Source organism: Myotis nattereri (genome assembly GCF_964212035.1).
Source record: "Myotis nattereri genome assembly, chromosome: 2".
Taxonomy (NCBI): Eukaryota; Metazoa; Chordata; class Mammalia; order Chiroptera; family Vespertilionidae; genus Myotis; species Myotis nattereri.
The window spans coordinates 199937692-199962854 of NC_138076.1; the positions used below are offsets into that span (position 1 = coordinate 199937692).

The following is a 25163-nucleotide window of genomic DNA, read 5'->3' on the forward strand; positions in this document are numbered from 1 at the left end:
AGAGTTTTGTCTCAACATTTATTTCTTTGAGTTAGAAAATCAAAGTTAGAAAATCAGGTATGAAATGTCCTTTTCTGTGGGAAAATCAACCTAAAGATAGTATATGTACCAGATCTCTAGTAGCACATTTAACACAATCTTCAGCAGCATGATAATTTAGTACATCAGCATACATGAACTTAACCTATATTCCCTTTTAAAATTAAAAACTTCCCTAACATTTTTAAAAAAGATTTCTCTTTGCAACGTTCAACTATATAATTAAGTATTATTAATTATAGTTGCCATGCTGTACATTACATCCCAGGACTCATTTACTTTATAACATTTACTTTATGACATTTTATGCACGATTACATTTACAATGCTTGGAGGCTATTCTGTCCCTGAGGTGTCAGTGTGGTAGTTTGAGGAAACACCTGAGATTTGTTTACATTTACAAATTGTAGTTTTCTGCCACAGAAATATTAATGCAAAGCTTCCAGATATTTTTGAAACTCCTAAATTTCTATCTTTGTTTCAAAGAGATGCGGGGGTTATTAGTAATCTCAAGAGCCAACTGGTGAAGAAACTGAGTTGTCCTTTCCTTGTGTTTTTCAGATTCCATGTATGTCAGGTGTTGGCAAAATGTGAAGCCTTAAAAAAAAAAAAATGACAATAGGAGAAGCAAGTTAAAAACAAAACAAAACAAAACAAAAAAACAATAACAAAAAAAATGTATTTACCGAAACTGGCTTTATTCTAGACTTATTTTTCCCCTAAAATATTGTAGATAATTGTACTTACTATACTCAATTTTTTTTTTATAAGAGAAAGTTTATTTAGAAAGTCACAGAGGTAGGAGAAGTGAGTGGTAGAAGAAATGGGCTCAGGAAACAAGTTAGAGGCCAAAGAAGGGCCCTTGGAGCTTAGGAGAGAGAAGGTAAAGGAAAGGCGCCTTGGGGGTGGGGGAAGGAGGAGGGAGATGGGAAAGGCGGGGTGTAGAAAGCTCAATATACTCATATTTTGCTTCAGAGTAATAACACTGAGTCTTCACAAGTGCTCTATATTTAGCAAAAACACTATTTTATTTTACATACATTATTTTATTTGATCTCCAAAAAAACCCCATGCAGTATAAGAAGCAGTGAGGAACTACTCCCCCAGTTTCTAGAGGAATATAAGGAATTTAAGTGGCATGGCTAATGAATTGGAAGTGTTGGGTAGAAAAAAATGTTTTCCTCTTTGGGCCCCTGGCTGGGCCTGAAAAGTAAACTGACAAAGACAGATTAGCAGGAGAAAAGCATACAAGTCTATTTAAAAATACAAGTTACTAACTCAGCTCTTACTCATTGGCTCCATATGTGGCAGTCCTAACCTTCCACCACCTTAAAATCACCACCTTAAAATGCAATCCTTCTTAAAATCATGAATTTCCTTGGCTTAATGAGTACAACTTCACCTAATTCCCCTCCTAACATTTCATTTCTGTCTCATTGATAGATTCCTATTAACTTACCCCTCAACCATTAGTGTTCCTTAATGTTTTATCCTTGGATCTCTTATTTTACTCAATATACTCTAAACAGCCTCAATTTTCACATGCTCCCAGACGTTTAATTTTAGCTCCTATTTCTTCCCTGAGCTTCAAAATTGCACATCCAGCTTCTCTGCTGAAAATCTTGACCAATATGTCCCACACATATCAAAAGACCAAAACGGATTCAATCATCTCCCTAAATGTGTTCCTTTTCCTGTTTTCTGTCTGAATCGGTGGCAGTCACCCCACCTGGAAACTTGAGAGTTATTTGTGAGTCACCTATATCTCTCAAACCTGTTCCCTCCTCTTCATCCCCCTTGCCTCTGCCACAGTACAGGCCTATGTCATTTCTCACTTGGAGCACTGTAGCCTCCTAATTAAGAACCCTGCCTCCAGTGCCCCTGGCCAGCTTTTCTCCAACCTGCAGCTATGCGTACTCAATCTAAAATACAAATCTAGCCATATCACTTTCTTAAAAATAACTTTCGATGTCTCCCAAATGCCTAGTGAATTCCATGGTTGCTAAATAAGGCCCTTCATAATCTGACATCTGCCTGTTTCTCTAGTTTCAATTCTTGGCAACCCCTTGGCTGCCGTTTCTAGCACTTACTTATTTTTGCTCACAATGTTCCTTCTGTCCAGAATATCCTTCACTGCTTTTTTGGTTTAGCTCATATTTACTAATTCTTTAAGATTCCTAGTAGGCATTGTCGCTTCCACAAGCCTAGCCTGATCCCCTCAAATGAGATCAGGTAAATTCTCCTCCTCCAGTTTTCCATAACCTCCTCTGGCTCGAACATATCCCTAATATATTATGACTAGAGGCCTGGTGCACGAAATTTGTGCATGGGTAGGGTCCCTAGGCCTGGCTAGCGATCAGGGCCGATCAGGTTCCCCACCTTCCCTTGCCACCCACGTGCCTCCACCACGCAGCCCCCCCACCCCCACCTCCCTGCCTCCTCCTTCCCTCACTCCCTCAGCACCCCACCACCACTGCTGGTTGCCCACCATGTTCCACGCTGCCCCCTGGTGGTCAGCACACGTCATAACAAGTGATTGAACTGTTCTTCCTGTTGAACTCCCGAGGGGACACTTTGCATATTAACCTTTTATATATATAGATTGCTTTATAATGGTTGTCTCTCTCATACATGAATTCTTCCACTGACAATTTATTCACCAAATATCTATTAAACGTCTGTGTGCTAGTCACTTAGAGCATTGGAACATGAGCTTATTGCAAGCAGAGGCATTATCTTACACATCTTAGTATTTTTTGGTGCTTGTACAAAGTCTGACATGTAGTAAATATTAAAAAAATATTTGGTGAATAATTGAATGGATAAATATTTGATAGCAGGAGCATTTTACATCAACAGATGAATTTCAAGTAATCAATTACTTGGTAAGAAACTCAAATATGGGGAAAAGAGCATACATTATAGAACATACAGATGGTTTTTTAAAAATTCATTTAGTTGCATATTGATATAGTCTGACAATTTTACTGAGTGAGGGGTAAACTTCAAGAAGAGACAAAATAGTTAAGCTATTTAGGAAAAATATCAGATACCTCTTCACTTTTCAAGTGCTTATAGCACTTGGCACTGTGCAAAGCACTTATATTCATTCTCTCCCTTTAAAGCATATTGTTGAATGAATGTTGAATCGAAATAGATATTAAAATGCCTACAATTCCTCCATTTTCCTCAAAAGCCAAAAGCAATGAAGAATTGAATGTGAAAAGCTAATATAGTAATGGCAGCCAAATGAGGTTTGTTTTGAAGTTAGATGAGATCAAATTAATCTGAAAAGATTCCTGATGTTAGGTTCAGAATACTTAGCATCATTGTTTAATTGCATCAAAACAGATAGAATACAGGTGGTAACATATCTGTTGCCATATGCCCTGTGTTCAAAGAAGGACATGAGAGAAAATAGCTGAGAAATTAGCTGAGAAATCACAGCAACTCAGGCAAATAAATGTATGCCCTACTTCATGAATTTTTTTTTCTAAAAATTAGTAATGCCTTAGAAACCATCTTTTAAAAGGAAAAAATGTTAACTACTTTTCTAGTTGGCCAAGTTACTTAACCTCTCAAAGCTTCAGTTATCTTATTTATAAAAATGGGATAATAATAATACCTACATAGATTATTGTATAGAATAAATAATTTCATAAATCCATGTTAGTGCCTGACACATAGTAGGCTCAACGTTAGTGTCAACTAATGTTAAACATTAGCAGTATTTAATATTTATAGTTTATAATATATTATTAATTTAAATATTAAGTATTTTATAACTACTCTACGAAGTAGTTATAAAACAATGAAGTAGTTGCTATTATCTTTCCCATTTCACAGGTGAGGAAGCTGAGGCATAAAGAGGTTAAATGACTTGCCCAGGCAATTTGGCCCTGATAACCCACTTATGGCAATTATGCTATTTTGTCTCTCACATGACAGTCTTTGGAAATTTGCACTAAAACTATTTTTCAGTTTAAAGAAATCCTAAATGAGGGAATCAGCTGAACTGCCAGAGGACACTGACTGAAAAATCTTGGAGCCTATTCAACTGCTGGCCAGGCTCCTCCTCTGTAAAATTAGGTCATTTCCTAAAAGAGAGGAGGGAGGGGGAGAGAGAATGAAAAACAATAGGAAGACTCAGGGTCAGAAAAAGAGACAACAGAGAGGGCAGGAGCATGAGAGCGGCAGTGGGCGATATGCTGAAGGGGAGGCGAGACTTGGGAGCAGAATGAGAGAAAAAGTTCACCTTTTTAGAAGGAAGGTAACCAAAGAGCTTCCAAAAGAAAAACTAGAGAACTTGCTCTGGAGATATTAACAAGTAGCCTGAATGTAACCACCGTGTAATACATTATATATGTATTACATACTCGGTCCCACCCAACTTACTTGGCTATAACTATCATTGATAAAAAAGGAACAAGTCTGAATCAATACCTGATACAGCATCTGGATCTTTTCCATGCAAAAGTTTCTTCAGTTTCTTACTAACCAGGTCCAATAAAGTAACTGCTGTCTGCATAAAAAGGGATTTTAAAATATTTAATACTAGTGGCCCGGTGCACAAAATTCATGCACTCGGGGTGTGTGTGGGGGTCCCCCAGCCTGGCCTGTGCCCTCTCACAGTGCAGGAGCCCCGTGATCCATTGCACCAAAGAGGTAGGCCCCGCCCACCCATCTGGGGCTCCTCGATGGATTGCCCCAAAAAGGTAGGCTTGGAGCCTGGGGAGGCCTGTGGATCCCCGGGCTGGGCCGTGGCATAGGGGCCTCTCTGCGCACTTGTGGACCCTCGGCCGGGGCTGTGGCGGAGAGGCCTCTCTGCCATGGCCCCAACCTTGTCCCTGATGCTGCAAGTCCCTGCCCACCCCAGCCTGCTGCGTACGCAGCCTGCTGACTGGTCGTTATTGTGACGGAGTCCTGACCAATTTGCATGTTACCCTATTATTAGTATAGATGATTTTTTTTTTCCTATCCAGAAACATATATAAAAAACTTAATGGTTTTGACCACTGAGTCGGGGAAAACATTCCATCTGGGGAGAAGGGATGGGCAGCAGACCTCTGAATTATAAAAAGTATGAATTCTTGAAATTTTTTTAGAATTCTTACAATTGTCTACTTTCATGTGTGAACTACATCTGAAACTAGGTTAAGCAGTCATTAGTGTAATGTTCTATAAAAAATTATGGTTCTAAAGTAGCCCTGATCTAAATAATCTTACATTGTAATTACATGGTAAGTATGTAAATAGTAGCTCTAAAATACATGAAAACATTATCTTAAGATGGATAAATGCTCCTTTTCCAGGTTTTGGTTACACAAAGGTAGTCCCAGACTACAACATGTATCCCTCAGCTAATATTGCTCCAGAGGGCATCCCTACACCTACCAATGCTGAACCTCCTGTCTACACAGCTTCTTCATCCTGCACCCCAGGCTGCCTTTACATTAGCTTCTATACTCTTGCCAATTTCAAGTCATGAAGCTGTCTCCATTAATTCATTCTGTCATTCTGTAAAAATTTAGTGATTGCCATGTCCTAGGTGACAAACATCAAGTTTCTGAACTCTTGGAGCTTACATTCTCATTGAAGAGAAAGACAATTTAAAAAAAACACCCTGCAAATAAATAAATAAGTAAACAAAACCACACAAAAAATAAAAAATCAGCAAATACATCATCTATTTTCAAGTAGTGTTAGTGCCATTGAGTAAGCACGAAGCAGGGTAACAAGCTAGAGTGAAGACAATGGGTAGCCATCCTACTTGAGAAGGCCTTCTGCTGAGAGTAACATTGTAAGCAGAGGCCTGAACAGATGGGAAGGAGTGAGCCATAAGAAGATTTGGGAGAGAAATGTTCCAGACAGATCGTAGACAGCATAGAAAAAGCTCCGTAACAGGAAAAAGCTTGGCACGTTTGAGAGCCTCCATTATAAATGCTGCCATCTCAGCCTCCCTGAAATACCTTCTGCCCTAATCTCCAGAAAGCAGTCATGAGAGGGCTTCTCCCCGCTTCCTGAATCCCCCATTCGCATTTCCTTCAGGCCACGTCAATTCCTTTTCTCCTTTGTGGCCTGCTGCAAAATTTAAGCCAGTATGTTTCATTATAACACTGCTCACTCTGACATGAAGGGAAGGTCATAAAATGAAAAAATCCTTTCTAATTTCTTGCCTGTATGTAGGAAAGAGAATTCATTTACCCAGGGGAGGAGGCAGGATGAGAAAAAAGAAAGTGGAGAGGCTAAGTGCTAAGGAAGAGGGAGAGGAAATGTTCTTTCTAAATTCCTAGTTGAAATCTGGGACTCAATTTACAAGTAAACTATAGACGTGAGTTTTGATTTAGTGACTGTAGAATTAAACATTTATGTAACCTGGGCTCCCCAACTTCCATTTATCATATATATATATATATATATATATATATATATATATATATATAAAAAATATATAATATTTTTATTCATTTCAGAGAGGAAGAGACAGGGAGAGAGAGAAACATCAATGATGACAGAATCATTGATCCGCTGCCTCCTGCACACGCCCTATTGGGAATCACAACCTGGGCATGTGCACTGACCGGAATTAAACATGATCTCCTGCTGAAACCGGTTTGGCTCAGTGGATAGAGCGTCGGTCTGCGGACTGAAAGGTCCCAGGTTCGATTCCGGTCAAGGGCATGTACCTGGGTTGCGGGCACATCCCCAGTAGGAGATGTGCAGGAGGCAGCTGATCGATGTTTCTCTCTCATCGATGTTTCTAACTCTCTCTCCCTTCCTCTCTGTAAAAAAATCAATAAAATATATATATATAAAATTTAAACATGATCTCCTGGGTCATAGGTTAACGCTCAACCTCTGAGCCACACCAGCCAGGCCATTTATTATATACTAGAGGCCCAGTGCATGACATTCATGCACTGGGTGGGGGGGGTGTGTGTCCCTCAGCACAGCCTGCACCCTCTTGCAGGGGAATGGGCCTAAGCCAGCTGGCAGACATCCCCTGAGGGGTCCTTAGTGCTGCCACAGAGGGGGGAGAGGCTACTGCCACTGCTGCTGCACTGCTGAGCTCACTAGCCCTGAGCCCGGCTCAGGTTTCTGGCTGAGTGGCGCTCCCCCTGTGGGAGAGCACTGACCACCAAGGGGCAGCTCCTGTGTTGAGCATCTGCCCCTGGTAGTCAGTGTGTATCATAGCGACCGGTCATTCCACTGTTTGGTCGATTTGCAAATTAGCCTTTTATTATATGGGATTTTGATAAAAACAAAAACAACTATGTATAGAACATAACAACTGACTTACAAATGAGTTTCCAGAATATATTTCATTCAAAATTCATAATATGGGGACTGCCTCTTGTATATTCTAATTACCACCTTTTTCTCTGAAATAATGGAAAAGAAACTTCAGTTAAGGTTGACAGAACTACAAAATTTGAACCAATATTTATTTCTTATGACATGAGACAAATTTTTTAAGCAAAAAAAAAAGGGGGGGGGGAGGAAACAATTTTTTTGTACAGGCTTTGGAGAAATACCACTAAAAGTACCACTCTCAGTACTAAAATATAGTAGCGAGGCTAAAAAACAATCATTTAATCATTTTCTTGATATATTTTGCAAATCTGACCACATTTTACTAATTCTATTGCTACTCCTCTGTTTCAAGTCACTATATCTCTTGCCTAGATTATTACAACAGCCTCCTAAAGGTGTTCCTGCTTTTGCCCTTGCCCCTCAACAATCTATTCTCAACACAAAAGACACATCTATCTTTATAAATGTCAGTCGTATCAGGCCACTGTTTTGCTCAAACCCTCCAGTTATTCCCCATTTATTCCAAGGAGGAGCAAAATCTCTCCGATAGTCTACAAGGGCCCCCACATGTCTGACCTCATCTCATACTACCTTCCATTCTGCTCACCACTTCAGCACTCAAAAATGGGTCACCCATTGGGTCACCCCCAGGGCCTTTGCTCTAGGACCCAATCTCTCTCCCCCCAACCATGATTCCCACCCCACAGTCATTTGGTTGACTCTCTTTCAGTCTTTGCTGAAATTTTACTCTCTCATTGAGCCCAATCTTGGCCACCCTGTTTAATACTGTATGGGTCCCCACTCTGGCACCCATAAATCCTCTGAACCTGCTCTTTTTCTATTGCATTTATTCCCCCCTATCAAACTATATGAAATGACTTGATGATTGTGTGTATTATTTTATTGTCTGTCATGCTCACCTGGATATAAGCTCCTCAAGGATCTACATCTTCGTGTTTTGTTTGCTGATGTATTCTAAATGCCTAAATAAAACTGTGCCTGGCACATAGTAATGCACCAGAAATGGGTTGAAGGAATTAATATATTTTCAAATATTGACATTAAGTCTGCTTCCTTCTCTTTAGTGGGTAGGGGAAAACAGCATTCCTTCAAACTTTGCACAATACAGGCACTTAATAGATTATTTATTAAGTGAATTACTTGCCTTTTTGCTGAACAAGAATAGCTTGGCACTAAATGTGCCCAGGCAAAATGCCAGAGATACCTTGAAGAGCTCAGAGTGATATTCCAGTAGAAACCAGATGAGTTGTTCTGCCTGTACTTTTGATAATGATTTGGTTTGAAAAACTGCTTTGGCAAGAGTTTTCAGGACAACCGTTTTGTTATCATACTGTAAACAGAAAAATTACATTAGCTTGAACAGTTTTTCTTTCCTTTTTATTGAATTTATTGGGATGACATTGGTTAACAAAGTTATACATGTTTCAGGCGCACAATTCCACAACACATCATCTGTACACTGTTCTGTGTTTACCACCCAGTCAAGTCTCCATCGCCTCCATCCATGACCATTTATCTCTCCTTTACCCTCCCTCATCACCTCTCTCCCTTCTCCCCCCAGCAATCACCACATTGTTGTCTGTCTGAACAGTTTTTAAAAATAATAGCCGAAAATTGTTATTGTAATATTTTGTTACCTGTTTTTGTAACTTGTAGGCATTAGGCTCTGATGCGATAGCCATAAAAGTAAGTAGCCGTCCTAATTCTTCTCTAATGTTGGGCAATAACAATCTTAGATAGAGTTGTGTTGCCTCCAGTGCTTCTGTTCTTTTCTCATTTTCTGTTACATGGATTACCAAGATGACAAAGCATGGGACAAAAAATGGAGATTATAGAACTTAGTAGCCAATTAATATGCTATGATGCTGTACGCATTTGGCTTATGGATTCTTTTTTCTTTTTTTTTTTTTTTTACCACTTAGAAGTTTTTGTTATGAAATATTTAAAACACACAGGAAATTATCTATATAATTCTATATATGCCAAACACCTGTGTAATTACATCTACCATTATCATACAGTATTTTGTTTTCAACATGGAATTATATGGCCACCTATATAGCTAAAAAAGTTGCGATACGATATCACTCAATTTTTATTTTACTAAATACCAGTTTTCTAATCCTGTATTATATCAAAATATGTTTCTTAGAATGTCCCTGTGATGTAATTACCTTTGATATAATGTTCTATAGTTAGTTATATTGGATGGTACAATTTACACGGCAGGCAACATTAGTGAAGTGAAAAAAGACTCCATGCAGTACCCTGACACCATAGAAGAAAATATTAAAATGTTACACTCATATAATATATAACATTTCTTTAATCTGTACCTTTAAAAAGTTTTATTATGCTAGCCAATCGCAAAAGACTGTGAGCCTAAGCTCCAATCAAGAGTAAGGGACAGGTCACATGCGTCAGGATTAAAAAGCCAAGTGGACTGCCCACTCAGCGTGTGAGTGCTCTAGACCATGTGCATAGGTCCCCTCCTGCAAGAGTAGAGATATTTGCCTTGCTGAAAAAAAGTTTTATTATGCAAAAAATTAAAGTTTAAACCTCATTTCTTACCTAAAAGTTCAATAATTCCTGAACGAATATCAAAATACTCATCAGTTAACAGGCAATATCTCTCTTGATTATAATATTTTACTATGACATCAAAGAGTATCTTCTTCTGTTTATTCAGTCTTGTCTCTTCATTTCTGTTTTGCACGAACTGCTGACTAACTGAAATGACGAACTGGTCAGGTAAATACTCCACGCATTCAATTGCTGCATTAAGCCAGTTGTCAATCCTGAAGGAAAAATACAAAAGAAAATAAATCAATGGTTAACATTTCCATTTAATTACCTAAAGCACTGTTTGATAAAACATCATCATACCTATTTTATATTTAACTAAATCTAAGGAAGAAACTATTTTTCAGAGAATCATTTCAATAAATTTTGCAGGATGAATGAAGGAGAGAATAAGAGGGAATAGCTTGTTTCCTCACCAAATACCACCATACCTTTCTATACCTTTATTTTCTTTCTTCTTTGTTTTAGACAAAAAATTTTTAAATCGATTTCAGAGAGAGGAAGGGAGAGGGAGCGAGGGATAGGAATATCAACGATGAGAGAGAATCACTGATTGGCTGCCCCTGTCTCCTGCACAACTCCTACTGGGGATTGAGCCCAAAACCTGGGTATGTGCCCTGACCAGGAATCCAACTTTGACCTCGTGGTTCATGGGTTGTTGATGCTCAATCACTGAGCCACAACAGCTGGACATTTATACCTTTATTTTCAAGGAGTCAAAATATTTTTTGGCTACCTTTTCATTATTTATTTCTAACTTCATGAATTCATCTGTACTGCTCCATTTCATCAGTAGTTTCCCTCTGTTTTCCCACTACAATAATTAGATGCGTTTGGTTGTAATATTATTATTTGAAAATAAGATACCAAATATTTCCCCATATAAGATGCACTGTTTATCCTACCACACACTGTCTTCCCTTTCTTCTCTCCCCACCCCAACAAGACAAGAAATGTAGGATCCTTTCACTCCTTCCTTCCTACAATGATGCCTCTGAAAGGCCTTTAATTCCCCCTTAACCTCATCTGCCATCTTACCAACCCCCAAGTTATTATAAGTTCCCTTAATACTAAGTCCTTGTTTTGACTTCTTATTTAGTGCTTATATCTTATATATTCCCACACAATCTTACATACCAACTTGGAATTTGTGTGTGTGTGTGTGTGTGTGTGTATGTGTGCATGTGTGTGTGCAAAATGAGAGAAAATAACACAGATCAAAGTTCAAAGCCATAACAGTGTTTCTTGGCTATTTTCTTTGCATGAGGTTCCTAAGAAATATATTCTATGAATTCTTTTTTTAAAAAAATATATTTTATTGATTTTTTTACAGAGAGGAAGGGAGAGGGCTAGAGAGTTAGAAACATCAATGGGAGAGAAACATTGATCAGCTGCCTCCTGCACACCTCCCACTGAGGATGTGCCCGCAACCAAGGTACATGCCCTTGACTGGAATTGAACCCGGGACCGCTCAGTCCACAGGCTGACACTCTATCCACCGAGCCAAACCAGTTAGGGCTGAATTCGTTTTTTAAAAAAATATATTTTTATTGATTTCAAGAGGAAGGGAGAGGGGAGAGAGAGAGAAACATCAATGATGAGAAAGAATCATTGATCAGCTGCCTCCTGCACGCCCCCTACTGGGGATCGAGCCCGAAACCTAGGCATGTGCCCTCGACCAGAATCAAACCCAGGACCCTTCAGTCTTCAGGCTGACGCTTTATCTGCTGAGCCAGAATGGCTAGGGCCTCTATGAATTCTTGATAATCCTCAAGAATCTTTCCTTCATTCCTCTTCCCTTTATCCTCCCATCTTTCCTTCCTTCTCTTTATTTCCCCAACAGTACATTACACAAAAAATAGTATAAAAGCATATGTATTATTTAAAGTATTTGGAAGACAGAGGTAAGGAAGAGGCCTAAAACCCTAATTTCCTCTGTGGCAAATGAACAATTATTTCAGTACCCAAAACTGAAAAATCATCACGTAGCGATATAAGCATGCTATTTAGAGATATGGAAAATATGTTGTAAATGGTTGTCATGAGGAAAGGGCAATGGGTGGGGAGAAGGGTAGGGAACTGCTATTTTTTGGTAACAAAACCTATAGGATTCTTTGAATGTTTTACATTACATGCATATATAACACATATAAAAAATAAAACATTTAACAAAATGTACATAAGAATACCAGCTTTCCTTCCCTACTGTGTCTTATTTACTTATCCCTCCAAGTCTGTTACCCCATTGTTATAGGCAATAAATATAAAATGTATAACAAATTGCTTAGCACAGGGAAAGGTCCAACAAGTGGGAATTATTTTTATCAGCATCTTTATGGATTAATTACATCCATTTTTAGTTAGGAATTTCTAGAGGTACCCTGTGTCCTCAAGGGCAATTGATGGGACAAGTTATTTGTTCATTTGTAATAGATAAAAACTATAGTTCTGTTGGCTCCTCCTCTTCTGCCTATCCTCTAAATCAGTGATGGCGAACCTTTTGAGCTCGGTGTGTCAGCATTTTGAAAAACCCTAACTTAACTCTGGTGCTGTGTCACATATAGAAATTTTTTGATATTTGCAACCATAGTAAAATAAAGATTTATATTTTTGATATTTATTTTATATATTTAAATGCCATTTAACAAAGAAGAATCAACCAAAAAAATGAGTTCGCACGTCAGGAGTGTCATAGGTTCGCCATCACTGCTCTAAATATTAGTCTTCCTCAGATCTCTCCTAGTCCCTCTTCTCTTCTCACTCTTGACGTGCTTGCTTTACACCCCTTTGCAGGAAGCCACCCATTGTCTTCACTGTCAGAGAAGCGCAAACAAGGATCCTGGAATGCTGGTGAACCTTGAACCCATGGCAAGGGCCAGAGTTATGCTCCGATTGTCTAGTCCAGACAATGGGGGCTCAAGTTATTTCCTGACCAAATAGTCTCAAAGTAAATCCTTCTAATATTTACTGACCTTTAAGATAGTCTGCCTGTTACCGCAATTACCTGCTTAAGAGCTAGATGTGTATCCAAAATTGAATAAAAGGCTGGCGAGGCCTGGGCACCAGTGGACGTCCTTCCCCTTGAGTTGAGCTTGCCCGTCTGGGCCCCAATATTTCTAAATTATTTCTTGTCTCTTTTATTTGTGTTTGGCCCCTCTTCCAGATCCTGAACCCTGAGCCACACGGGACATGGGGAAACATACACACCCCTTCTTTGGGCACCCTGAATTTCCCTTATCACACTTTTTCTAACTTGTTGATAGCCTTTGCTCCTCTAGGGTGCAAACAATGCCTGTTTTGCTTCTCTCATGGTTTGACCAAATGCACAAAGGGTGTAACCATTAATGAATTGTGTATGCATTCCTCTTAATTGCCCTGGGTATGGGGCTCTTCTTTCCACTGTTAGTGATATAATAAGGAGAAAACCACAAGTAGATGAAGTATATAGTCAAGAGGAGTAAAGCAAGAGGTAGCTTAGCTAGTTTGTTTTGAAAGGCAAATGGCAGGGAGATGCTTAGGAGGGGCTTACACAGTGGACAGAGGATACACTCATTAGAAGATGGCATTGGATTAAAAAGAATAAGGACTGGGAGTGTAGAATACAGCACCTCCAGTTAATCTGATCATGGTTGCAAAAAATAAACTAATTGTTATTGGATCTAAGTTGCCTCACTTGTCTTGTTTGACGTAATTGCTATGTAGAAGGAAACTTTTACAGGGAAGTGAACAGTGAGTCAATACGCCAAACACACTACTTTTATTATATCTGAAAAGTCAGTTCTTGGAGACAGTAAAAAGAGCAGTGGTTGCCAGGGGTTAGGGGGAAGGGAGGGATGGATAGGTGAAGCAGAGAGGACTTTTAGGGCAGTGAAACTATTCTGTATGATACTATAATGGTAGATATAGGTCATTATCCATTTGTTAATGGATACACACCATTAACAGGAATACACACCACCAAGAGTGAACATTAATGTAAACTGTGGGCTTGACATTGATCTATCACTATAGGTCCATGGATTATAACAACCATTCTGGTGCAGGATGTTGACAGTGAGGAAGGTTGTGTGCCTGTGGGGCAGGAGTATATGGGAACTCTCTATACATTCTGCTCAGTTTTTCTGTGAACCTAAAACTGTTCTAAAAAATAAAGTCTATTTTTTTAAAAGTCAGTTTTTCCTTACAAACCTCTGAAAAAAATAATGAAAACAAATTACCTTCTTCTGAAAGCAGGAGAACAGGTTTGTCAACTGTGTTATTTGGAGGTAAAGCCAGATTCCCACTCTTTGCATGAATAAGTTCCTTAATTCTTTTCTCATCAATTTCTGTGCTAGAGGATTTCAAATTATTTCATCTTCTGGTCTGTTAAGAAATAATATGTAAATTTTCCCATTATATACAGGACTAAATTTTCAAATAACAATTTATTAAACTTACTCATATATTCCCTAGTTCCAAAAAAGATCTCAGGCAGCTTACAATAAAAGACATAATAAAATCTGTATATATAAAAGCCAGCCACCTGAACACTGTAACGACCAGAATGACCAGTTGCTATGATGCCCACTGCGGCCAGCAAACCTACCTGATGGGGGGTGTGGGGTGGGGCCGGCTGGCCAACCTCCTGTGGCCCCTCCCCCCAGCTGGCCCCACCCCTGATTGCACTCCCCACCCCAATAGGGGGCAGCGCCAGCTGGTCAACCTCCTGCAGCTCCTCCCCTTGGCTGGCCCCACCCCAGATGGGCTCCCACCACCGCACCTGGTCCACAGCTCCTCCCCACAGCCAGCTCTGCCCCCTGTTGCCTCCCCCCCCACTCCAATCAGGGGCAGGGCTGGCCTGCCAACCACCCATGGCCCCTCCCACAGGCCATGGGCCTCCAATTGGCCCCCCCACCCCATTCTGGGGCATGGCCAGCTGGCCCACTGCCCATAGCCCCTCCCCATGGCCAGCCCCACTCCCAATCAGCCCCCACCACCCTGACTGGCCCATGGCCCCTCCCCCCAGCCGGCCTCCCCTGATGGGGCCCCAATCAGGGCAGGCCAGACAGCCAATCTCCCACCATCTCCTCCTCTTGACAGGCCCGGCCCTGATCTGCCCTGATTGGGGCCAGGCTGGCTGGACCCCACCCATGCAAGAATTCGTGCACTGGGCCTCTAGTTATTAGATAGTAGAATAATCACCAAAAGAGGACAGATTAGGGTTGTAAATAAAGAGAAGAATATATTATAAATAATAATTATAAGGTGATCAGTATTGCTATGATAGAAAATTTTTGCACAGTTCCCAGAAACCTTGCCTTTTTTTTTTTTTTTTTTTTTTTTACTTTGGGTAAGTCATTTTTCAAAATTAGGAAATATACAATTCATCATTGGATATAAAGTTTTTCCTGGTATAAATTCTGCAAAATTTGTGTTAATGTCCTCCACCACAGTTTTAGAGCAAATGCTGAAATGCTGATTTTTTACATGGTTATTTCTTTTATTGACTTCTGAAAAAAAACTGAAAGCATAATAATCAATTTTAGCTCAATGACAACTGTTCTGCCATAACCTAAATACAATACAGTATTTCGATTAACACTAACTTTAAAGATTCCTTTGCATTTATTTTATCTGTTAATCCATTCTCAGCATCCTTTTTTCTTTCGCAAAAAAATAAGTTGATTTATTGCCTAGAAACCTATAGAGTCTATTTTTTGAATCTTCAAATTCCAATTCTTTCTCATTTTTGAATAGCTTCACTCCTACTGGTTGAAATACCTTATGGTTCATTAGAACTTGGCAAAGACGAACTCCTTTAAGATGAGAGAGATCATTACTACTTAGGCATATATTTTGCATAAGATGACAATACTACATCAACAGCATCAGAACCAGTAAAACAGTCTTTGTATGTTCATAAATGATGCCTCCTCCTTTTTATTTCCACTTGAGTCTGAAGGGAGTGAATAATACCCATCCCATAGCTGAGTAGCTTGAAAAGACCAGAACATCCTGAAAATTAAAACAAAAAAACCAAACACATACTTAAATTACACAAAATTATTAAAATATTTAAGTTCTTCAGTTTTGACACCTATGCTTTTTTATTTTTATTTTATTTTTTTAATAGTTTTTTTAAATATATTTTATTGATTTTTTACAGAAAGGGAGAGAGATAGTTTGAAACATCGATGAGAGAGAAGCATCGATCAGCTGCCTCCTGCACATCTCCCACCGGGGACGTGCCCGAAACCCAGGTACATGCCCTTGACCGGAATCGAACCTGGGACCTTTCAGTCTGCAAGCCGACGCTCTATCCACTGAGCCAAACCGGTTTTGGCGACACCTATGCTTTTTTAAAATCCTCACCTGAGGATATGATTTTATTGACTTTAGAGAGAAAGGAAAGGAGAGAGAGAAAGAGGAGGGAGAGAGAGAAACATTGACCGGTTGTCTCCTATATTTGCCCGGACCGGTGATGGAACCCACAACTTCGGTGTGTGCCCTGACTGGGAATGGAACCTACAATCTTCTGGTGTACCGGGATAATGCTCCAACCAACTAAACCACCAGGCCAGGGCAACCTTATGCTTTTTTGTTGTTGTTAATCCTCACCTAAGGGTATTCTTCTGCTTCCCCTGATTCAGGGAATTTTTTCCATTGATTTTAGATTGAGTGGAAGGGAGGCAGGGAGAGAGAGAGAAACATCCATGTGCGAGAGACACATGGACTGGTTGCCTCCCCCATGATCCGGATGGAGCCTGCAACCGAGGTACATGCTCATGATCCTTCAGTCCCTGGGCTGATGCTCTAACTACTGAGAAATTGGCTAGGACAACCTTACGCTTTTTTAATGGCATATCTGCTGCCATTGTTAAGTTTCTACTCCTCCAGTCTTATCTATAATTATAAAAGGGTAATATGCTAATTAGACTGGACGTCCCTCCTGACAAAGCTGGGCGAGGGAATCAGCCTGGGTCCTGGATGCCAGAGGGAAGCAGGTGCCGGAGGGAAGCTGGTGCCAGCTGGGGGTAAGGTAGGCCTATGCTTGCCCAAATTTTTGTGCCTCGGGCCTCTAGTGTAAACTATAAAATATTTACTAAGATTGCACCAAGTTTGTCTGGGCGTGAGGGGTGGGGTAGGGCTGGAGTGGGGTGGAGAAGGTTAAGAGTCTATGAGTGGTGGAGACAATGATATTTTCCAATGGGCCATCTGCCATTAACCTGCATTAAACAAGTGGGCTAGAAGAAATAGAACTTGTGCTCAAGAAACTTGCCATCTCGTACGTCAACCCCTTGTAGTTCTAAGTGTAGCCTGTGGACCAACAGCATTGGCATCTGGGCATTGACAAGAAACGCAGATTACCAGGCTATTCCTGAATCCACAGACTGCGTTTCAAGAAAATCCCCAAATGACTCGTGTGCACATCAAAGCTTGAAAATCACTGCTTTCCTGGACTTTCCAAGAGAGTCGTTCGGAAAGCCCAATCACGGATCTCGGTCCAGACCAGAGAGGGCAGGTGCACAGGGAAGGGGCGGGCCCAGGAAGGGGGGACCCCAGAAACCGGAGGTGCCAGGGCCAAACCCACCGCTCCACTCAGCCGCCCGCCCCCAGATCCTAATATTCGGTTAGGTTACCTGTCCTCCTTTTCCGGCAGAAGCCACTTCTACGGCTTACGAAACTCGACCCGCTCCGCCCTGGGCCGGGAAGCTCGCTCCGGCTGCCGAGGCTGCGAAACCGCGGAGTCAAAAAGAACCGCCATTCGCGCGCGCGCCGGCCCCGCCCCCGGCCCGAAGCCCCGCCCCCACCTGATCCTCGGGGGCGGAGACCAAGGCAGCCCCCGCCCCTTCCGAACCAGTGGGAAGTGACGTCACGCCCTGGCCGGCTGGTCTCTGGGTCTCCTTCCCTCTCCCTTACTTTCTCCCCAGTCCCTCCCCTCCCCTCCCCCTTCCCTCCTCCGGCTCCAGCCTGTGAGGCCGCGCGGGTGGAGGAGGCTATGGAGTGAGCTGGCTGCTTCCGCCGAAGCCGAGCCGGAGCAACCTGGAGGCGCTCGTCAGGGCGGGGAGACGAGCCCCGCACCGCCCCTCCCGGGAGAAGAGGGGAAGAGGTGAGTGACCGCCCCCCGGGCACCGAGCGACCTCCCTCACCGGCCGCGCTCGGCTGGGGCTTCCAAGGACCGCGACGGGGAAATGGGGGAGGACCCGCGCCCCGGCTAGGCCTCCCCAGACCCCCGGTGCTGGCGACTGTTGCTAGGTGACGGCCTGCGGGCCGAGGGCCGGGCTGGCCGGGCGGTGGGCGCCCGCGCACAGTCGAGCTCGGGGAGCGGGTCCGAGAGGCCCGAGCCCCCGGACGAGGCCTGGAAGCGCCGGGAGACCGCGGCTGGAGCCGTCTGCCGCCGGGAGAGCTCCCCGCTCCGGCTCGGGAGCTCGGGTTTCCGTCGGCGAACTCTGGGTTCCCTTTTGGGAAATTGGACTCTCCTCTGGGACTGGGAGAGACAGCTCCCCTCGGTCCTGGGGTCCGCCTCCGATACCCTGGGTCACCCCCCAGGGCCCCAGCGCCCGGCGCCCTTTTCTGACAGTGGCTCTAGTTCTGGAACGGAAGGTTATTGTGCTCGAGGTGGGTGGGGCAGGTGTTTTGTTCAGACTAAAAATCCCCGTCCACTCGAGTTTTTCGCAGCGGGACAGAAAGGATGGAGGACGGTTGAGGCCGATAAAGCTTGCAAAAACTTCGTGCGATCCGAATGAATACGTACCTATGGTTAGTAATTACGGCGACCAGCGCTGTCAAGTCAGCTCCTGTAACAGTTTTCACGAGTCTCCAGACAAGCCACTTAAAGTAAAGGCAGTAGTGACTTACAGTTGTAAATTGCAAGCTGTTTTTTTTTGTAAGTTGCAAGCTATTTTTGTTTATTTTTTTTTGTAAATCAAATTCAGGTATTGTCTTTGTGATGGTTTGTTTTACAAATTGGATTCACGGTGCCTCTCCATTATGGAAAATTAACATAGTTTTACATCCTGTCCCTGTAAAATCCCCTCCTGCTCTGGTTAATGGTTTGAAAGTCAGGTGCTTGAAGCTACGTTTTGAACTTGGCAGGTGCTTTTGTTGGCTTCCTGTCTTATTCTTTAGTATGAATATTAATTTTTTTTTAAATTTAAAAATGATTTATCAGCTGAGTATAGGTAAAATTCTTGTCACTATTAAACTGTACTCTTAAAAGACGCTTTTGGCCCTAACTGGTTTGGCTTAGTGGATAGAGCGTCGGCCTGCGGACTCAAGGGTCCCAGGTTCCATTCTGATCAAGGGCATGTACCTTGCTTGCGGGCATATACCCAGTAGGGAGTGTACAGGAGGCAGCTGATCGATGTTTCTAACTCTCTATCCCTCTCCCTTCCTCTCTGTAAAAAATCAATAAAATATATTAAAAAAAGACGCTTTTGGGGGAGTATGTAAAAGAAAGGAACCTAAGAAAGGTAAGGACCTTAATTCTTTCAGATCCACTTTACACACATGCAGAAGCCTCAGAAACCTATTTTTTTTGTCTCTAAGATCCACAAACAACCAATAAAATAAATACAAGCACATTGTACTTCCATACATTTCTGTGCAAATAACCCTATTATTGTGAATATAGTCATGCTCACATGTTTGAAACTCATGATTATTTAACCCCTTCCCCCAAAAATAGGCCCTTTTATTGTGTTTAACTCAAGTGACTGGCTTCATCATCTATCATCCTATATAATGAAACGGTAATATGCAAATTGACCCATCTGAAGAATGACTGGTCGCTATGATGCACACTGACCACCAGGGGGCAAATGCCCAACGAGCGCGCTCAGCCACAAGCTGGGCTGATGGGCTGATGGCTGGCGAGCACAGCAGCTGGCAGGCCTCCGTGGCAGCGTGCTAAGGATGTCTGACGGATGGCTTAGGCCCGCTCCCGGCTCTCCCGAGGGCTCCCAGACTGTGAAAGGTGCAGGCCGGCTGGGCTGAGGGAACCCTCCCTCCTCCCCCAGTGCATGAATGTTGTGCAACAGGCCTCTAGTTTTCTATTCTATAGGAGAAGTGTGATAGCTTCCTCTTTCTTGTGCCTCATTATCAATCTCTCATTAAGTCCTGTTGATTGTGCTTCTTGAATATCTCTTGTCTGCCTTCATCGTCGCCACTAGTTCCAGCCACGATCATCTCTCATCTGAAGTATCACTAGCCACCTAATTATGGCCTAGCTGCATTTACTGTGCCTCCTTCTAGGTTTCCACCCCAGACTGAGTGACATTTTAAACATACAGATCTAATCATACTGTCTCCAATATGTCTCCTTCAGTGACTTCATTGTTTATAAAAGGAACTGAAGTTCTTAACTGCCTGTCTCGGTCCCCTGATTGACTTTCCAACCTCATCTCCACAGTGCTTTCTGGCATTCCTTTCTTCCCTAGTCACTCTGTTCTGTTTCAGGTACATGGCTTTTGGTGATGAAGCTTCCTCTGCTTGGAAATGCATTTCCTTTCCTTTTCATCCAGTTAATGCCTACTCATCATGCAGCTCACTTCAGGAAGACTTTGCTGATTAGGATAGATTCTTCTAATTATGTGTTCTCATAACACCATTACAGAGTTGCCATATTTATTAATACTTAATAATTTAATGAGATGTTCCTCATCTTCTGATACTGTGTAAGTGCTTAATAACTGTTTGTTGAATGGCCGAAACCGGTTTGGCTCAGTGGATAGAGCGTCGGCCTGCGGACTGAAAGGTCCCAGGTTCGATTCCGGTCAAGGGCATGTACCAGGGTTGCGGGCACATCCCCAGTGGGAGATGTGCGGGAGGCAGCTGATCAATGTTTCTCTCATCGATGTTTCTAACTCTCTATCTCTCTCCCTTCCTCTCTGTAAAAAATCAATAAAAAATATATTTAAAAAAAAAATGTTTGTTGAATGAATGAATTCATTGAATGCTTCCTAAATATTCCAGGAATTGTACTAAACATTTTACATGCCTCATCACCTTTAACCCTGAGAAATCACTTGAAGAATGGGTGATATTTCCCCCCCTTTTTTTTAAAAAAAGAAGCTTAGAAATAGTGTTAGGAAGTTTAGTTGGTGGTCACAGTGTATTAAGTATTAGAACTGGGATTTGGCCCTAGCTGGTTTGGCTCAGTGGATAGAGCATCAGCCTGTCTACTGAAGAGTCCCAGGTTCCACTCGGTCAAGGGCACATGCTCGGGTTGCAGGCTCAATCAATCCCCAGTAGGGGGCATGCAGAAGGCAGCCAGTCAATGATTCTCTCTCATCATTGATATTTCTCTCTCTCCTCCCTTCTTCTGAAATCAATACAAATATATTTTTTTAAAAAAAGAGCTGGCATTTGAACTCAGGCTTTCTTGCCACTGAAGATTGTGTACTTAATCATATAACACTTAATTCTCACACTGCACATCAGAATCACCTGGGGGAGCTGCTCAGAATACAAATGCCCTGACTGCACATTTATGGATTCTGATGCGAAAGGTTTGAGATACTACATAAGCATCTATATGGTTTAACAAGGTACTCACTCATTAGATGTTATTAGATGTTCAGTAGAGTTTGAAAACTATTGTCTTAGACAACACTTCAGTATTTTATGAATGCCAGTTTTCACATACTATACTACCACATATTTCAGATTTTATATGTTCTTAAATCAAGAAAGAACTGTAGACCCAAGGAAGTGACCTTAGGTCACTTAGTCAGATTTCCTATCCAGTTATTCCTTTCCGCCTTTTCTAGCTGAAAACTCTGCAACTCCAGTGCTTCTACATTAAAAAACAAATTACAATAATTTAAACAATCTGATTGATTTCCTGTAGTAAAAACTAAACCAGGTACATGGACTGGAAGTACCTTCAAAAGAGTTGGATATAATCTCTCCTCTGATCTTACTTTTTGTTCACATTACTAATTTGATATTTAAGCATATGTTTCCTTATAATCTCTCATGTTGCTTTTTAAACTTTATTGCACAGTGGTCTTAAGTTTGTAAGCAGTGATGGAAGCAATGTTTTACTTCTTTCTCCTACTGTATCTAACTAACATGGCGCTTTCTACTAGGTAGGTACCCAGTGATAGTTGAATGAATGTGTACTTCTTAATAAGTTGCTAAGTCTCTTTAGTGATTTTTATTTGTTTCTTAAAATCAGGTTTGACTTCTGTAAGTAATCTGTCCTAGCTCAACTGATAATATTAGATACTTTCTGTGGTTGTAAAGAGAATGATTGTATTCAGCTGGTATAATCTTTGTTTTATGAGTAATATTAAGCATGACCTCTGTATAGGCCAAAGAATGGTAGTAGCCATTTTTAAAAAACATCTCATTAAATTATTAAGTATCTTTTTAAAACTTCTACTAATCTCTGAGTGCTCCCACAGGAAAAAGAAAACATGTATTTCAAGACTATTTCTCAGGATCATCTTACTTTAGGTATAAACAGATAGTGCTGCATATGGGAGTATAGGTACAAAAAATTTCCCCAAATTTTATGAAGCATTTTACCAAAAGTATGTCATGTTAATGTAATTCTTATTTCAAATTATAAAATTTCATTTATGAATGCTTAACTATTTAAATAACTATAGAAGTGGTAGTCTTTTATTTTTAATTTTTATTATTTTCTAATTTTATTGATTTTAGAGAGAGGAAGAGGGGGAGAGAGAGAGAGAGAGAACATTGATGTACGAGAGAAACATCGGTTGGTTGCCTTCTGTCCCCTCCAAGACCAGGGATCGAACTTGCAACTTGGGTATGTGCCCTGACCAGGAATTGAACCCACCACCTTTTGGTGTATGGGACAGTCCTTCAACCAATTGAGCCACACCGGCCAGGGTGAAATTTTTAGACATTTACATAGAAAGAAATCTTAGACCATGGTACCTCTTCAAGGAACAAAAACTATTTTGAGCTCATTTGTATTCATTTTATTGTTCTTTGTAGTGAATGTGTAATATTTTGTGCTTATTGAAAGTCTAGTCTAGTGATGGCGAACCTTTTGAGCTTGGCGTGTCAGCATTTTGAAAAACCCTAACTTAACTCTGGTGCCGTGTCACATATAGAAATTTTTTGATATTTGCAACCATAGTGAAACAAAGACTTATATTTTGATATTTATTTTATATATTTAAATGCCATTTAACAAAGAAAAATCAACCAAAAAAATGAGTTCGTGTGTCACCTCTGACACGCGTGTCATGGGTTCGATATCACTGGTCTAGTCTCTGCTAGGTGCCATGAGACGAACAGTTACTAAACATCATTTCATCATCAGATATAATCACAGTAACCTTTTTATTTGCATTATAATATTTCTAATAAAAAATGCAAGTCTACTTTTCAATATTTTCTTATTGGCGAATTAAGAGACTCTTTGTACGTGTGTTACTTGAAAATTCAGGACATTTTTTAGCATGTATATAATTTTAACTACTGTATTCTTGCTATGTCTAGAGTTTATGAGTAGGCAGAACTGAAAGAATTGCCAGTTCCTTTAAACTACCTGCCATTAGGTACTATAATACTCAACCCACCTTTCTCCAGGTGCATGTAAAATGTAGTAATACAACAGATTCACCTACTGGTTCTACTAAAAGCCAAGTGATGGCTGAACCAGATGGTAGAAAGGTATAATCTTGGGATCATACTAAAGCTGTATCAAATCTTATTTTGGCTGAGATTTAGGAGGGAAAGAATTTCAAGTGAATTCTTGTGGTGTAAAAGGGGAAATGGCTTATATGAATAAATATTCCTGTCATTTATAACTTTATCTTTGGAAAACATATGCTTATTTCTTTATTCATTAATTAAGTGAAAATCTGAAAAGCTATCAGTTTAAGAAAAGATATTTAGACTGTAGGTTTTTTATATGTTAAAAGGTTATTACTAATAATTCAAAATGTTGGTTTTGCAAACTCATTCAATTTATCTGTCCTTAACCTTCCGTTGCTGTCATGATATTCTTCTTAGGTCTCCTTGGGTTATCATTTTCAAGCTCACAGTCTTAATTACTGCACTGCTTATAAGGTCATGATGTCTGAATTTTGATCTTCAATCAAGAAGTTTTTCCTAAGTTTTTGGCTCACATATTTGAAAACCTATTAGATATCTCCATAGGAAAGTCATTAAGGCAACTCAAATTCAATATATCCAAAATTGAGTTCTTCCTCCCACAAAAGACAGTTGCCTCCTTTAAGTCCTGTCTTGGTAAATGGTTTCACTCTCCACCTAGACTCTGAAATTAGACACCTGATGGGATTCCTAGTTTTGTCCCTTCCCTTTAATTGGCCAGTAAGTTTTCTTAATTCTAACTCATACTCGTTTCTTAATTTTTCCTTTCTTCCCCTTCCTTACAGCTATTTTCTTAATTCAGCAATTTCTCCCTCTTTAAAAATTTTGATATATAACATATTAAAGGACATAATGAAATTTAATATGTAATTATAAAGTAAATATCCACTTAACTAGCACCCCGTCCACTCACCATCTCTTTCCTATCTTCTTTGTTCCTATTTCCTAGTGTCTTTTCCTTTGTGTTCTTGCTTTGTATTCTCTCTCTCCCCCTCCTCTTTCCTGAAATACATATTGGTGTTCTCTTTAGTGTTGCCATATTCCTTACTTTCACCCCTAGTATATCATTCACTCTCCTTAATGATTGGTCATCTCACCTCATGCCTGAAATCCGTCTTTGGCTTATTATAGCTTGATTTCTTACTACTTTTATACCCATGGTGATCTCACTTTTCTAAGTCTCCTTTCCCATACTTTCTTATACTCCAGCTTTTGTCTGAACTGCTTTATTACTCCAATACTTCTACCATTCACTATCTAGTTCACTCCTACTCACCTTTAAAGACATCTCTAGTATTACTGTTTGGGGGAAACTTGCTTCCATCTGTTCCTCTTCTTTTTTTTTTTTTTTTGAATTAAATCTTTATTGCTCAGATTATTACATTTGTTCCTCTTTTTTCCCCCATAACTCCCCTCCTCCCATTCCCACCCCACCCTCCGCCCACACTCCCCACCCACTGTCCTCATCCATAGGTGCACGATATTTGTCCAGTCTCTTCCCGCATCTCCCACATCCCTTCCCCCCCCCCCCCAAGAATAGTCAGTCCATTCCCTTTCTATGTCCCTGATTCTATTATGATCACCAGATTATTTGTTCACTTGATTCTTAGATTCACTTGTTGATAGAT

At 40.8% G+C, this 25163-nt stretch overlaps 2 protein-coding genes across 2 annotated transcripts in view; one reads left to right on the forward strand and one right to left on the reverse strand.

Annotated features, from left to right (window-relative positions):
* Positions 1–24694, reverse strand: DEPDC4 (DEP domain containing 4; the record flags this gene model as incomplete). The annotated part of the gene is given in 10 exon segments (XM_081084034.1): positions 1–636; positions 4483–4561; positions 8579–8704; positions 9012–9154; positions 9946–10172; positions 15543–15612; positions 15615–15752; positions 17577–17688; positions 17690–17747; positions 24633–24694. Coding segments are annotated over 10 exon segments (1143 nt in total). The 3' UTR covers positions 1–508.
* The window catches only part of SCYL2 (SCY1 like pseudokinase 2), a 53589-nt gene continuing 46221 nt past the window's right edge, over positions 17796–25163 (forward strand). The window contains exon 1 of the mRNA XM_081083236.1: positions 17796–18046. The gene's annotated coding sequence lies outside the window, so the exon portion shown is untranslated. The remainder of the gene's footprint in view (positions 18047–25163) is intronic.